Source organism: Aulostomus chinensis, chromosome 21 (genome assembly GCF_037954235.1).
Source record: "Aulostomus chinensis isolate RoL2024-O1b breed Wild chromosome 21, RoL_Achi_v1.0, whole genome shotgun sequence".
NCBI classification, from domain to species: Eukaryota; Metazoa; Chordata; class Actinopteri; order Syngnathiformes; family Aulostomidae; genus Aulostomus; species Aulostomus chinensis.
The window spans coordinates 16,784,243-16,799,615 of record NC_141340.1 but is presented as its reverse complement, the minus strand read 5'-3'; the positions used below and the strand labels follow the sequence as shown (position 1 = coordinate 16,799,615).

General features: G+C 41.4%; 1 protein-coding gene across 7 annotated transcripts in view; it reads right to left on the bottom strand.

The window, feature by feature from the left end:
• The window catches only part of LOC147241878 (partitioning defective 3 homolog), a 390,131-nt gene that overhangs the window by 146,046 nt on the left and 228,712 nt on the right, over positions 1 to 15,373 (bottom strand). For 5 of the 7 annotated variants that reach the window (XM_086192266.1, XM_086192265.1, XM_086192260.1 and 2 more), the window contains 2 exons: positions 6,787 to 6,975; positions 6,341 to 6,511 (listed from right to left, as the gene is read on the bottom strand). In XM_086192266.1, the coding sequence (XP_086048392.1) occupies positions 6,341 to 6,511; positions 6,787 to 6,975 (360 nt within the window). The remainder of the gene's footprint in view (positions 1 to 6,340; positions 6,512 to 6,786; positions 6,976 to 15,373) is intronic. The other 2 variants (XM_086192261.1, XM_086192267.1) reach the window with 1 other exon arrangement.

The following is a 15,373-nucleotide window of genomic DNA, read 5'->3' as shown; positions in this document are numbered from 1 at the left end:
TGAGGGGGCAGCAGCAATGGAATTGCATTTCTGCGGCTCTACGGTCCTCATTTTAGTAACAGCTTCAAAGCAAACTGCATTTCCCACCATCCATTGCTCAGACTCCTCTCTCTGGTTTCCACGAATCATTCATTTTTCTCTATGACAACAGATAGAGCAGTGACCTGTCCATTTCATGTTGTAACTGAACTTCAGATAAAAACAAAACACTCAGCGTATTCATACTCATTTCATACCTGCTGTTCTATGATCCTCAGGTTATTAAAAGTTTCAATGCAAACCGCATTTCCCAGAATCCACTGCTTAAACTCCTTTCTCTGGCCTCCACCAATCATTCCTTTTGCTATGACAGCAGGCAGAGCAGTTGTCTCTCCGTTTCATGTTAGAAACGAATTTCATGTTGAGACTGAATGTCATGTAAAAACATCCAGCTCATTCATGAAATTTTCATACACGCCGTAGGATTTAGTTAACCCTTAATCTTGCAGACAGGAAGCAAAGCCTGACTGCCTATGTAAAAAAAAAAAAAAACCTGCTTGGTTAAACCATGCATGTGTTTTTTGTGTGTATTTGTAGCTCCTTCCTTGTGACATCTATTGTTTATCTCAGCTACAAGAGGTACACAAAGAGCTGCTGATCCTAAAGTGTGTAAGAGGTTCTTTTTGTCTGAGACTCGGCCCATTGTTTTCAAACCTTTTTTAAAAGGACAATGGGCATTTTGGGGTATTTTCCTTGTATAATATACAACTTTTTAAGGTTAATGAAAATGAATAATTGGAAATATACATATGATTATTGAATAATAATTGCCACTGTGACCCATTTGTGGGTCACAGTAGCGCCCATCACTGGGACTAGGGGCAGCAGGATTTTTTTTTCTCATACTTGCCAGAAAAGTCCACTTCAGTAGCATCTCCTTATTAATGAAACTAAATGAAACCTGGCTTCATGCAATGCTCAGGTTGCTGTTCTTGAGGTAATGCAAATTTACGCAAAGTATCTATAAATTTGACATGCATAACTTGATACAAAACAAAACTGTCATCAATAGAATTGGGAACTTTCATTGTAGGCTATTGACGTGTAGCTTAAGATGGAGTCTCCTCTCTGTTGTGAGCCAGCATCTCAATGTTTTAAGGTCTCTCCCAGCAGTGGCCGGCTCAATACTAATAAAACCATAAATTACTAGGCTGGGGCTCTGATTGATAGCTCTCTCCAGGATTTATCGATCTGCTCCTCTCTCACCCAAGTGAGCGTCTTTTGTTAGGGCCAGCCACTTCCTTCCCCCTTGTCTCTTTGCATAAATGTTCCCTCACTGACAACAACACTATCTGACTGGATTACAAACAAGGCCACTGGAATGCTAAGGACCCAATTTTATAGACAAAGGCTGTTGCTACTCTGCTCACAGGGTTACGAAGCTACAGTGCACTTGATTCAACAATGATTCAACTTTGATAGACCTTACCCGTGTACTGCGTGTTGCTTCTTATCCTTAATGAAAGGGTTTAAGATGTACAAATAACAAAACCATGCTCCAATGTGGTGTAACTGTAAAACAGAATCGCTGAAGCCTACCTCATCATCATTACAGGACAAATGGCTACACAATACGATGCACCTCTGAAGAGGTTATTCTTGCTTCTTTATCTATCATTTTCCAGTTTCCTTACATTCATTCAACTCACCTTTTCAGGGAATATTTAGTCATGTTTATGTTGGCTAAAATGTGGATTGACTGCAAACCTCATGCTGCTCTGTCACCCCCCTGCATGATGCTGTTACGGGGCTGTCATGTTCCTTCACTTCTAAGCGGCGATGTTAATTAGCTGTGTTGTATGTCAAAACCTCAGCGATGTTGCAAATGCCTGCATCACTTGAGGTTAATTTGTTGAGGAATGGCAGACACCGACTTAAATGTCTTTAACTCATATGTGAACATCTGAGAGGAATAGAAAAAAAGCAGCAACACCAGAAACACATATATTAGGTGAGTCAGTGCAATAGACTATTCTGCTTTCATGTCAAACACTGAAGCTAATTAGGGTTGCCGGACTGAAAAACACTCAGTCAAAAGAGAAGGAATGATCTAACTTAAAGCTTTACATTTAATTCTTGAGGCTGCCTAGACAGACAGAACTCTGCTGAGACCAAAAAAAAAAAGACTCCATGTAAGAACGAATTATCATACTCTATGGTGGAACAATGCAGTGTTTAAATAGTATCGTGAAAAGGAAGTCAGTCTGTAGATATGGAAGATGAGAGCGGCACAAACAGGGAATATGAGGTAGGCTTTGTGATGAAGCATCTCGGACAAACGTTTTTGTCAGTCTGATTAAAGCAGTCCTTCATTGCCAAGTTGTGGTACTGTCAAGGTAGAGAAAACACACACAAGCCAGCCAGTCTTCAAAAAAAAAAAAAAAGGATACCTCAGCTATAAATAACGCCACAGAACAGTGCATGTGCTAAGAGTGCGTGGATCCCCTGATTGATTTCAAATCAGGGATGTGAAACCCTGGCACAAGCATTCTCATTATGCCTTTACGTGATGCTGTGATAAATGTCTTACTAATGTTCTGAATTATGGCTGGGGGGGGGGGGGGTTATAACCACATACATAAAAATCTATCTTATTTATTGTCAGAATTGTAGTATTAAATCTAACAATCAATTGTCTCTACCAATGTCCAACAATATTCTCAGTCTTTTTTTCTCTCTGTATTACGGTCAATTGCTGATGGCAGCTGTTCAACAAGCGCTTTAAGAGCAAAAGTCACATTCACGTAAACAGGCATCGATCTTACTTATTTATTCTCTCCATCCAGCACAACTCCCCCCCCCCCACAAACAATTTTAAACATTATTTTCATGCAAGTGGTAAACTTGTTCATCCATTTAAAGCAACACAACTGCAATTACTCACCAATTTATTAGGTAAGGCTATATATGTATAATGCAACACTATAACAGCCAAACCAACAAAATGTATTGTTTCTCTCCTAATATTAAGGGGGTTAATATATAAAAAAAAATACAACTGCAGTGTTGCATCAAAAAGCTACAATACAAACAGAATTGATACCTCCATGTATTTTACTGAGTTAATTATTACTATCAATTACTTTATTGTATTAATACATTTTTTAAAAAATCAATTAACTTGAATCAGTGCATGTTTTATGCCGTCTTTCTATTCATTCATAATAAGTAACAGAACTCCTGGTTTGAGACTTAAGGATCAGTCCCTGCAGTAAAAACTGCGGAAGATGGAAAACATTTAGGATATGTGGGGGGGGGGGGGGGGGGGTGGAAATGAAATTACTTTTCTGACTATATATTAATAGAACTAAAACATTAAAAGACAAATTATGAAGTCTCAGAAGCAGCGATGCAATTACAGTGCTTCAAACAAATTGGCAGCGACCAATCATTTCCCTTGACTATCTGGGGCAGAAAGATGCTTTTTCAAAGAGAGGCTATCTGTGAAGGCAGAACAGAGGAAAATTTAATTGTTCTGGCACAGATTGTGCAGGTATACAGTTTGGGTTTGTGCAGATCTGCGAATATGAACTCCTTAGCCTGCCTGGCAACATCCAGACTGCTTTTCAAACCATGCCTAACATTCTCTGAGAACAATTTAAAAGCATTATACTATAAAACTTTTGATTTGTAATCAGAACCATTCATAAACAATACTGTGTGAGGATTCTGCAATATTATTTATGAATTATTCAAACAAAAGCCATTCATCTACATCAGCTTAGGATATGTTGCTTATGACTTTTTGCCTTTTTTTTGTTGTTGTTGTTGTTTTTCGTTAACTTACTGCTTTTTTGATTGTCCTCGGTTGACCCCATGTGTGATGCAATCTACCAAAACAAGCTTGCTTAAACTACCAACAAACAGTGAACTTCTCTGTTCTAACAGATGATTGCAAGTTAGCCCCGAGGATCAAGCAATGGGAAAATCACTTCAATTTCCATGGCATAGGGTGGCCTGGATATGCTGCACCCACTGAAGTCACCCCCTCTGATGCATGAGGCTATGCCGCTCAGCTCCTCTCGCCTGCAGACAGTGATGGATCTGATTCATTTCAATGGTGGCCTCCAGTGCTAACTCCTATTCGGCTGGGTGACAGTGGAAAACTGGTGCACACATATCTGCCAGACCAACATAGTGGAGCTAGAGGAGTTGGGGGCGTTCGCAGTGGTAGCTGCTACGAGCGTGTGTCGACATTTAACTTTGCTTTTCTCATTTTAGGTTTGCAGCAATTCTTAAACTCTTTATTTGCAATCTCATCTGTCCATGACTCCCAGCATATTAAAATTCCCTGTAGAAAGACACCTATTAAAATTACTTTCCAGGAAAAAAGCTTCCTAAAAACACTGAACATCTTTTTATTGTGAGCATCTTTTCTTTCTATACAACCTCGTCAAAACACTGTCTCATAGCAACTGGAAAAATTCCAAATTAAATAGAAACTTGTCAAACTTTCCCACTGTATTGTTTCTCTAAATGGATCAAAAATGTAATAAACTTTAATATAAGTATATTGTCTGTCCTTCCTCCATAGAGAGATGATGAAAAATATATACGCGCTGTGTCTGAAGACCTTCCTTCCTGCTGGAGATGTATTTAAGAGGACGGAAGAGTGACTGGACCAACGTGATAGAAGTCATTGAGCCTTGGGGCTGAATAATCCCTGGAGGGATGTGTGTCCTCTCCCCTCATTGAAAGGAGGAAAACAGAAATGCTGGTGTATTGCAGACAATGCATTTGTGATAACGACACATTTAAAGAAGGGATTTTTAAGCCTAAAACGGATTCAAAATCTCTATTTTATTTAGAGATCCTTATGGGGATTTTTTTTTCTCACTCCCATATAAATGTTCAATTATCTAATATAGAAAATAAGCAGTAATTGGCCTCTAGGCAACAAGGGCATCCATCCACCTCTTCTGCCTTCATAAAGTGCTCCTCAGCCTGCCTCATGCTGTGTTACAGACCCCTTCCTGAGCTGCAACATACATTCACCTGCTGCATCTTCCAGAGTCCAGAGAATCATTTTGGTTGCTTTTTAACCTCGACATGCAGCATTCTGGGCAACAGCACCCTCTACCACATGGCAGTGATAACACCAATTGTCATAAAAACACTTGACACGAAAGCGCTGTCTCGTTAGTAAGAGAAATTTTTATCCATACCAGGGAAAGAGCTAAGGACGGATTTAAGTGCACCTGGAAATTATAACCCTGGGTCTCTTCGCGCCGTGTTCCCCCTATGGAGTGCCACAAATGGAGGGGGGAGAGTAAAAAAATAACATTTAAGAGGAAAAACAACTATGAAAGCTGTCAAAAATTGACGGGTGATAAGGAGAAAGAGAGAGTGAGGTGCGAGGAGGATGAGAGCTAGCAACGCGGGTGAAGGGCAGAGAGGAGGGCTCAGCGTGGTTCTCCAAACTGACACACAGCCACAGGATACAGGCTCCAATTAGAGTCACAGCAACACTAATCAAACCTGATCTACAACCTCTGACTGCAGGGTGGCTAAATGTGTGTGAATTTGTATGTGGATGCACATGAATGCACAATCCTGAAATAAGAGTCACACTGTGTTTGTAGCATTTCCGGTAAATAATGTTTGCATTAATCTTTTTTTTTTTTTTTTTTTTTACTCCAGCTTATAAAAATATATGTCTTCTTAAAAAAAAAACAAAAAAACGTTTAGCTATGATTTGTTTTGTATCACAATGGGCCTGGAATGGAGTTGAAATCTTCTTTTCAATATCCGTGACTGTTCTCTCGTGACAAATATCCATCTGGCTGCAATACATATTTCTTTATCTGCCTATCCTACAGCGTTATTCTGCAAGGCTGTCAATCATAACTCAGTGAAGTGCTTCTCAGATATCGTATCAAGGCCCACCATGGGCAAAGAGAATCATAAAGAGGATGGAGGGAAATGTGAGACGGTATCGCCTATCTCACACAGGAAATAGGACTGTTTGAAGATTTGCATGGTTTTGTGGTCACCTCATAAAAGTCCTCCTCTCGCTATCTCAAAGCCCGTAAAAGCTACGGTGAGGTAGATTTAAGCAAATGTCACTGAAGGGGGAAAAAAAAACTACAAAAAACTAAAAACTAAGTGTCAGTTATCATTAAATGCAGTGGACATTAAGCCATCCGTCCATATTTTTGTTTCCATTTCTTTAGCTTTCAATATGAGCATAGTTTGAGTTCATGTGTACTTATTTAGGTAACCATATGATTTAATTTTGTCCACATGAAGTTGACAATTCGTCCCATCGTTCCATTGTGACTTGTCCCCAGGGGTTATGTACCTCATTATTTTTGGCCACCCGTCGGGCCACGATGAGCTGGATCATTCCTCGCTTGTTGCCCTCAACCGACATTGATTTGCGCAGTGTTTCCATGGCTTCTTGGTTGGTATTCCCAAGCAACGACTCCCCGTTGACTGCGATGAGTTGGTCATTAACACGTAGACGCCCGTCCTGCAGAGAACACCATCAGCGGAAAGTTAGATCATCTCATCCTTACTGGTATTGTCACTGTCATCAGTTTTGAACCTGAACATCATGCGCATGTGATTGTGCACCTGCGCCACGGGAAATGAAAGGAGACAAATTGAATGGATTACAATGACTGAACCGCCAACTACCAGCTCAAAGGTACCAACTTCACATCACCCTGTGGTTCCTAGAATTCCAAAAACAATCAAATCAATCAAGGTAGTGGTTGGATGGTGAGAGGGGAAGTAGTTACTTGCCTTGCTGGCAGCGCCTCCATTGATGATGGATTTGACAAAGATGCCCAAGTCGGCGAGGTTCTCCTTAGACCTATTACCCTTGACGCTGACCCCCAAGCCTGCAGAACCGGAGTCATTCAGCGGTATCTCAAAGGTCATGAACTCCCGTGTACCATCGGGGGTTAACACCATGTCATCTTCCCCTTGCTGCTGTGGATATTTAGGAAACAGACAGAAATGGAACAGGGATCATATCGAGACTGGCCTGTCACGAGTGTTTTAGGACAGTCAAATAAAAATGCACTTCTGAGCTTTGTTGAAAAGACGTATTTCAATGGCTTCGGGCAGATTTTAACTTCCACTGTGATGGAAAAACAGACAGAGGATACGCAAAGATAAAAGAGAGTAGTGGAGCAAAACGAAAAGGAGGCAGATGACAAGAAAATGGAGAGTTAAAAGGAGAAGAGCAGGAGAAGAAAGTGAATGGATGGCATGCATGTCACATATCTCAGGGCTGTGATCACCAATCGGCCATACTGACTGCAAGTACTTTTCCACCATCATGGGCACAGTGTATCAGCAGCTTGAACCACAAAGAACTTTTCAAAATACCAGGAAATTTTACACTTGAAAAAACAGTCATATCCTTTGGGGGGGGGGGGGGGGGGGAGTTTCAAAGGATAAGCTGTGAATTATAAAGAACCTGAAACTCCTTGTCCATGCAAAAGTGTTATGTTGTAGTGTTGATCCTGCAGATCAATATACACAGTATGCAAATAAATGATTTACTTCAGCTGCCAAAGAAGTGTGAGGGAGTAAAATTAAATGTCGAAATGTCAGTCAGTTTGAAAATGTTCAACCTTCCCTGTCTCTTTTCTGACAATTTTCACTGGTGTCTTACAAAAGCATCTGTAGAAATGACGAAAAGACATGGCAATTGAGAACTCCTTACTTTTTTGCCAAACAGAACCGGAGAGGGGATGTGACAGAAAGCTACCGGTGTAGAGAACACGCCGCGGGCATCAATGAGCCAACACTTTCTCTTATGTTCATTGCAAATAAACCTGGTAAAGATTTGAAACGATTTCAGTTTAATGAATCAGTGCTTAACTGATTTTATTCAACAGAAACCAAGACCCTGAAGCTGAGTGAATGTTCTGAAGCCAAAAACCCTCAATATCAGATGATAATTTCAGTATTACTTTTAAAAAAAAAGTTTGACAATCCAGAGAAATAAAACCAGGAATAAGGGACATTTCATAGTCTTATCACAAACTGGCAACTGGGCAGTGACCTTATGTTTCAAACTATGCATAAAAACTTGTGTTATGTTAGCTTCAATACTGCAGGCAACTACAGTACACTTGAGTGGATACCCAAGCTAGACAGGAGCAGTATGCAGCAGACCTCACCAACTTCAGGTAAAACTATTCTCAGTTCCAGTTGTGTTTGGATTGGATGTTTCCCATTCACTTTGCCTGGACATGATTGTTACCAGTAAGAACCTGTGGCTAGCTTGGAAGATTGAGAGCAGTGTCGCAGTGCTGTGATTGGCTTGTTTATACTGTACTGTGTAATTATTGCCATGGTAGCCAAATCCATAGGAACAATCCTGGCAGACAGATGAAGCCAAGAAAATGATGGCCAGTTGGCTTTAAATAGGAACCTATCAATAGATGCGCACACACGTACACACGCACACACACACACACACACACACACACACACACACACACACACGAGATGGATGACAGCCAGCTGCGTGCCCTTCACAGCTGCTCAGATAAAGAGTTAAGCATAGGAAAGAGAAAAGATAGAGCATGAGGTTTTGGGGTTTTTTTCTTCCAGAGGCTGAGGAGTTATTAGGATGCAGCGGTGCATTCAGGTGAAGGCTCTTTTCTACACTCCCTGACTGAGCCTCTATTCTCCTGACAGCTCTCCCTTTCTTTTAGGTTTTCTCCTCTTGCTTTCAAAATGGCAGTACACCTGTCTGTACAACTTTCTAACTGGGCTTTGTTGGATCCCCGGCAAATTCAAAGGACTGGAATCCATTTAATCATGCTGCATTTTTACAGCCCTTGCCAGGAAATGAACCTTACTGACTTGCCCACAGACAGATGAAAGATGCAAATACGGGCCTGAAAAAAAAAATATTACAAAATAATTTAAAAACTAGCACTTAGATAAATATAACGCATCACAAGTGTTCAACTTGCCTTTCTTATTGGAGTTGGTAAAACATTTATCCAAGCTTTGAGAGTTGTTATATTACAGTAACCTCAATTCAGCTGAGAGATCATCTGGTTCCTGACGCAAGCCCGTAACAACACCCCACAAACATGCAATTTCCACGCTGAAATAGCCTCGAGTGTCATTAGCAGGGTCAGTCTTTAGCTTTAATGAAGATGTTTTAGTAAAATATAATTTATAAATAATGCCCCTTGGGAAGCTTTTAGTCCAATAGTTGGAATACGATGGACGAAAAAAAATTACTGTGGATGGACCTTGTCCTGTCTGAGTGTGTTTGCGTATGTGCGTGTGAGTGCCTGAGCACACTCTCTTCCAAAATGATGACAGAATAACCACCCACTCAGAGCCGCGTTCCGGGAATAGCTAGCAGAGGCAGAGAATGAGAGAGCAGTGTAACATTTTCATCAGACAGGAACAAGCGCCGCTGGCCAAGAATGAGTTTGTCAGGCTGCTTGACAGGCCTCGTTGCATCGATTCAGCTTGGACAGGGCAGGATTTAACTACCTCACATCAGGGGAAAAATACAAGTCAGCTCATTGTTCCAAGCTCAGCCTGGTCTACAGTCAGCACCTGGAATACAAGCCAGAGAAGTTCTGACAAAAAGGCTGAATAAATGGAACTGAAAAGGCTGCTCAATCAGCTTCATGAAACGCCAATAAATCTGCTCAACAGTCTCTCCGATCAGCTTCAGTACCAAATTGGTGTCTGTTACATGTTGGGATCAGCCCGTATGTTAAATCAGACTCTTCTTGGGTATAGTCTGGAAATCTTAGGTTACACACGGGTCCAAAACTTCTTTTTCTAAAGCAGTTAAGAGGATTTTCTCAAGAGAAAGTCGCCCTTACTAATGATGGACCTTTCCACCACCGAGTCGCAAAGACCATGAAAAGAGAACCCATTCTATTGCCAACACACTTTGGTGTTGGACGCCTTTTTCAGGTAACAACTGTGTTCTGATTTCCAGCTCAAAAAACAGCGCCGCCTTCCAAATACTCTTGAAGCCTCCACTCTTGGAGGAGTGACTATTTCCTTTTTTTTATATTGATGACCTTCCTTGGATCACATCTAAAAATATATATATAAAATCAAGCACATGGGGCGTATCAAGATTTGAAGAAGTCAACAGCACACTAGATTTGGCCTTGAGCTGCCCCCTTTAAAAAAAAAACAACATTTTAATCCTCATGGTGATGAGGAATTCTTTTTGTTCATTTGTGTAGAAATTATAATTGGCTATGGTTGTGGTGTCTTTGTGAAAAGAAAAGATGGAGTCTGTAGTCCAGAGATTCTGCATCCCACACATTTAAGTTACAGCTAGGGCTGGGCGATGTGACCCAAAATTCATATCACGGTATAAATCGAATCCTATCACAGTAACGGTATATATCACGATATAAATTTAAGCGTAAAAAAGATAAGAAAACGCTAAGAAAATGTCGTTTTTAAAGCATTTATTGTGCAGAATGCAGAACTCAAACAATTAAACTCCGGTGCAAACAAACAACATAAGAGAAGTACAAAAATAAGCGATATTGCAAACGGTACTTCATGTAAGGGAATTTCTCTATAAGGCAAAATGGTAAAAGCAGTGTTTGGTAATCCAAAATAGTGCAAAAATTACCAAGCAAATCTGTAAGAAGACAAATATAAAATTGATATTCTAAATACGACTACTTAAGTACAGTACACTTAACACTTAACTTAGTACACAGAACAGCTTTTTGTTCCTTAGCGCAAAGGTGTCATTGAGTAAAACCTACAGTACACTTAGCATCCATCCATCCATCGTCATCTTCCGCTTGTTCCTACACATTAAGGGTCGGGGGGGGGGGGCTGGAGCCTATCCCAGCATCAACGGGCGAGAGGTCGCCAGTCCGACATACAGAGACAAACAACCACATTCATACTAATTTAGAGAATCAATCAGCCTCGTCCCCTCTTGATGTCTTTGGACTGTGGGAGGAAGCTGGAGTACCAGAGAGAACCCACACAGGAACAGGGAGAACATGGAGACTCCACACAGAAAGATCCCGTGCCCGAGCCGGGACTGGAACCCGGAACCTTCTTAATGTGAGGCCACAGTGCTGACCACTGCACCACCGTGCCGCCCACACTTAGCATCGTTTCAGTAAAAAAGAAAAAAATAGTAACACATCCATTTTTTTTTTAAATCAAACTGCAAACACTGAACTTTGGTTAGCAACAATTTTTTTTCCTGTAGTCCAAAACCTGTCCAGTTTCCACTCATCATGAACGTAGTGAATTGTGAGGCTGACTTCAGGCTCCATGGTTGTAGTTGTTGAAGGTACTTCAGCTGACACAGGTCCTAACTTTGTCACGGAGCTCGCGACACAGATTTGGCATTTCGGTTTCTCTAAAAACCTACCTCCCGCTACCTCCCTTCGCCGTCACAGTCACTCGGCACATCTTGCAATATATTGTTGTCTGTTCTACATCCGATGCTTTGAATCCAAACCACGTCCAAATCACGGACGTGGCGCCGTTCTTGTTTTGGGTTTATTGTTTTTAACCAGCGCCTCCCACTCCACGGTCTCTGCACTGGCAGCCATTTTCACACAGGTACGATGATGACGTCAGGCGATATTACGGTAAAGCGCAAATCTGTGTGGTGGGCAAATTTATATCGTTTCCACCGTACACCGCATATATCGCGCAGCCCTGCTTACAGCGGTGAGAGATGACGGATTGGAAACATGCAAAGATGCTAAATGACAAAGAATATTATTCCAAAATGTCACACCATGCAACTTTCTAAAGGAACAGCTGATATTAATATTAGTACTATACGTCCAGTCCCAAGCAGTATGCCAAAGCACATAATGTACGTGCGTGTGGTGTAGATCGGAAATACAAGAGGTGAATACTCCCTAAAGCCATCTGGTGGCACAAAGCGTCAACACAGGGTGAGACAGACCGGAAGTGGATTGGATGAATAGAAAAGGTGACTGCGGTGCAAGAGAGCCATGACTGAGGCTTCTGAGTGAAAGCAGCAATTTTGATACTTTCCTGATGGGAAATAAAATAGCGCGCAGCTGCAGATGGAGTAGGACATTGATTTCATGTCACCAGTGGTGAGTTATGTTTCCTGTTTGTTTTTTTATCAAAACAATACTCATTTTAGCCCAAACAATGATCTTTTCCTTACTCTAACCAAGTATTGAACCTTACCAGACTATGTCAAAATGTACACACTTAAATAGCTGTATGATTTGGACTCATCTAGCGACCTGGCGTCATCAGAGAGGTGCATGTCGAGATCCTTTTGCTCTCTCAAGCACCACCTTGCAGAAAATAGTCCATTGATTAAACTTTCAAAATAATACTTTGATTGAGAGAGACTCGTTTATTATGGCCTATTGTCCTGCAAGAAGAGAAGTGATGCATTGAAAGGAGGCACCATCAGGTAACAAGAAGAGGGTTAAAACTTTGCTCATCAGTCTGGCAAAGGAGCTCCACCTGCTTAATAGGCCTCTTTGTTCCTTCCTTGCTTAACACATCACATGCTAACAAGGAGGGAATGCTGGTGCGTGCGTGCGTGTGCACGCGCCATGGAAGCAGAGCAGAGAAAGCACAAGTAACAGGAGAGAAAAGAGGGAGTGTAATAGAGAGTGCAAATGAATGACAATTACTTCTGTTCACACAATAGTCTGAGTTCTCTGCACATCACTGCCTAAAACAATTAACACCGCTGGAAACTTCTTTCCACACTTGGCCCCATTTGGCAACACAAAGGTCACTGGAAATGAATTAAAAAAAAAAAAAAGCTAAAAGAAATCAGCCATGGGTGTAATTGCAAAAGAGGTGCATGTGTGATAAGTACTGTAACACAAATTTCTTTTGGCATTACTTCTCCTTGCAACATTTTCTTACAAAAGGGGGTAAACATCAAATACCTCTTAGCCTAACAAATAAATCCAGCCCTCCTCAGGTAGAGTGCCGGTTTGAAATGTATGACGTACACAGCTGGCAGTGGTGATTTTAAGTGTAAAAGGTGAGTTATATGTCCATCGCAATTTGGCAGTTCTGTCACAGTGTGACAACCTTAAAACGGTTCTCACTGGGATGAAGCTTTCTCTCTGTGTGTTCAATTTTTTTTAACAAGAAAGCTAATTTGGGTCATTATCTGACGATGAGGGCATCCGAGGCCAGATCTTTAGTCCCACAGAGAGAACAAAAACAGACGCATAACAGGGTCATTTAACATTAGATGTTTCTGTAGGCCTTTCAAGAAATGATTACATCCAATCAGTGAGAACATTAAAAAAAACCAAAAGGTGACTTTTAGTTTAGCTGGCAGCTGGCAGTTGCAAAGGCGTGTCAGTAAATCCAAAGTATAGTCACACATCATGAAGCAGATGCCTCTCATTTCAAACTAATGGTGGATAAAAAGGATTGGCTATGTCCAACTGCACACACACACTTCAACTTATTATGTGTTCTGGAGACAGACACAGAATCCCCTTTGGGGAAGTAACTGTGTCACCATAAGTGGCCTTTAACTACCTTGTTTATTGGCATAACACAATGCTGCAGAGCACCCTTCCGTTCTCTGCACTGACAGCAAACATAATTATGGGAACAGCTGCTGAAAAGTGCTAAACGAAAACAGGTGGCATTGACGAGAAACGCCTGGAAATCTTTAAGCATGTTGGCATTGTCTTCAACCCTGTGTGGCAGGATTAGGATTAATTACTCGAAAGCAGGATTCTGAACTCTGCTCTTTGATCAGAATCCCCTCCATAGGAGCCAAATTAATAGCGCGGGAAAAACTCATCAGCAATTTTGAAATGGAAGGCTTCTGAGGTAAACAGGAAAAAAGTGAACGTGTGAAGAGGATGAAGATGCAATGAGAGTGTTTTCTGCTGAATGTCAGGGTGTGAGAGAAAAATCATATCCTCAAGAAAAGTCTCCGGGTTTACATTAGAATCGTCCCAACAAGAGGAATGCTATTAGGAGATTGAGTAGTCATGGTAACACACTGGAGCCCGATCACCACGCTCGGCCACACGGCATTTTGGAAGTGGAAGAGAAAGTCATGCATCTGCTTCCAAACTGCTCTGAAGAGCTTTGCAAAATTATAGGTGCTCTCCCTGATTGCAGGTTGCCAACCCATAGCTCTTGGCAAAGGCTTTTAGAGCGATTCCTGCAATTTGACTTCACCTGAGTTGCAGCTGTATTGTCAAAACAAATTTACAAAGTGCGGATCAGTTATTTTTAGACATTTGTAATGGGAGAGCAATTTGCCGATCGAAACTTTTTTATTCTAACGTTGTAAAATATTCTTGTCGTTTGCTGAAGAAGGGGAAATCTGTGACTCAGTAACCTGTTGTGATATAAATTGTTTGAACAATTCTGTCACCAGCATTTTGTTAGCAAAAATGCGCTACACGCGACATCATCATTTCAGTGACGCAAAAGGACATTACAAGCAATTCTATGCAAGTAATTCCCTTTTAATTCCAAGCAATTCCCCTGTCATCAGCAGAAGTCGCTCTGAAACTCCCATCAGCTCAACATGTTGCCGAGCAGTAAACTAAACTAACGTTTGGTCACCCAGATGGAGGGTGACAATAAGCGGAGCTGTGCTGAATGACGAGCACCACGCCAAAACGTGTCAGAAGCAGAACGGGGACACGTTTCAGGTTCTACATCGTGTGTTAAAAACAGGGGTCCAGCCTCGACCAGGCCCTCATCGAAAACCCATAAATACCGTCGCAGGCGCCGTTGCAATTCAGGAGTAGAGCCCCAAATGCTGATTCCCATCTCCGCAGCGTCAATGACCAAACCAGAAACTCAGTCGGTCACCACGGACCCAACTCTGCAGTTGTTCACGTCCATATCTGTTTTCTGCGTTCTGCTTCTCCTGCGTTACCTAGGTAATAGGTAATATAGGTAATATGGAACATGAAGTGCCACAAAGACTTGTATTAATCGGGTGTCTGTGTGTGTCTTTGGGGGGGAATTCAAATGTATCAAAAATATAACTTTGTTTGAAGTTGATTTCTTTAAAAAAAATAAAATAAAAGTCTTAGAAGTTACAGCACAAGGGAAATGGCCCTGTACCTTTTTGACCATCAAAACCATCCCATCAACATAACATTTACAACATACAGAGAACCAAGTTCTTCAGCCATCACCCACACCCTCCCAACAGGAATTAAAAAAATTCACCCACTTTTTATATTGTGTCAACAAATGCCCCTCATACACTCTCTAGAACAGGAAGACATGATGTGGAGGATGAAAAGAGGGGTTGCCCGCCAAAACTCACAGACAGGAAAGTAGCTCTATTCTTCCATGTTGACCCTGTCATGAATCAAAACAGTTTCTTGGGCAG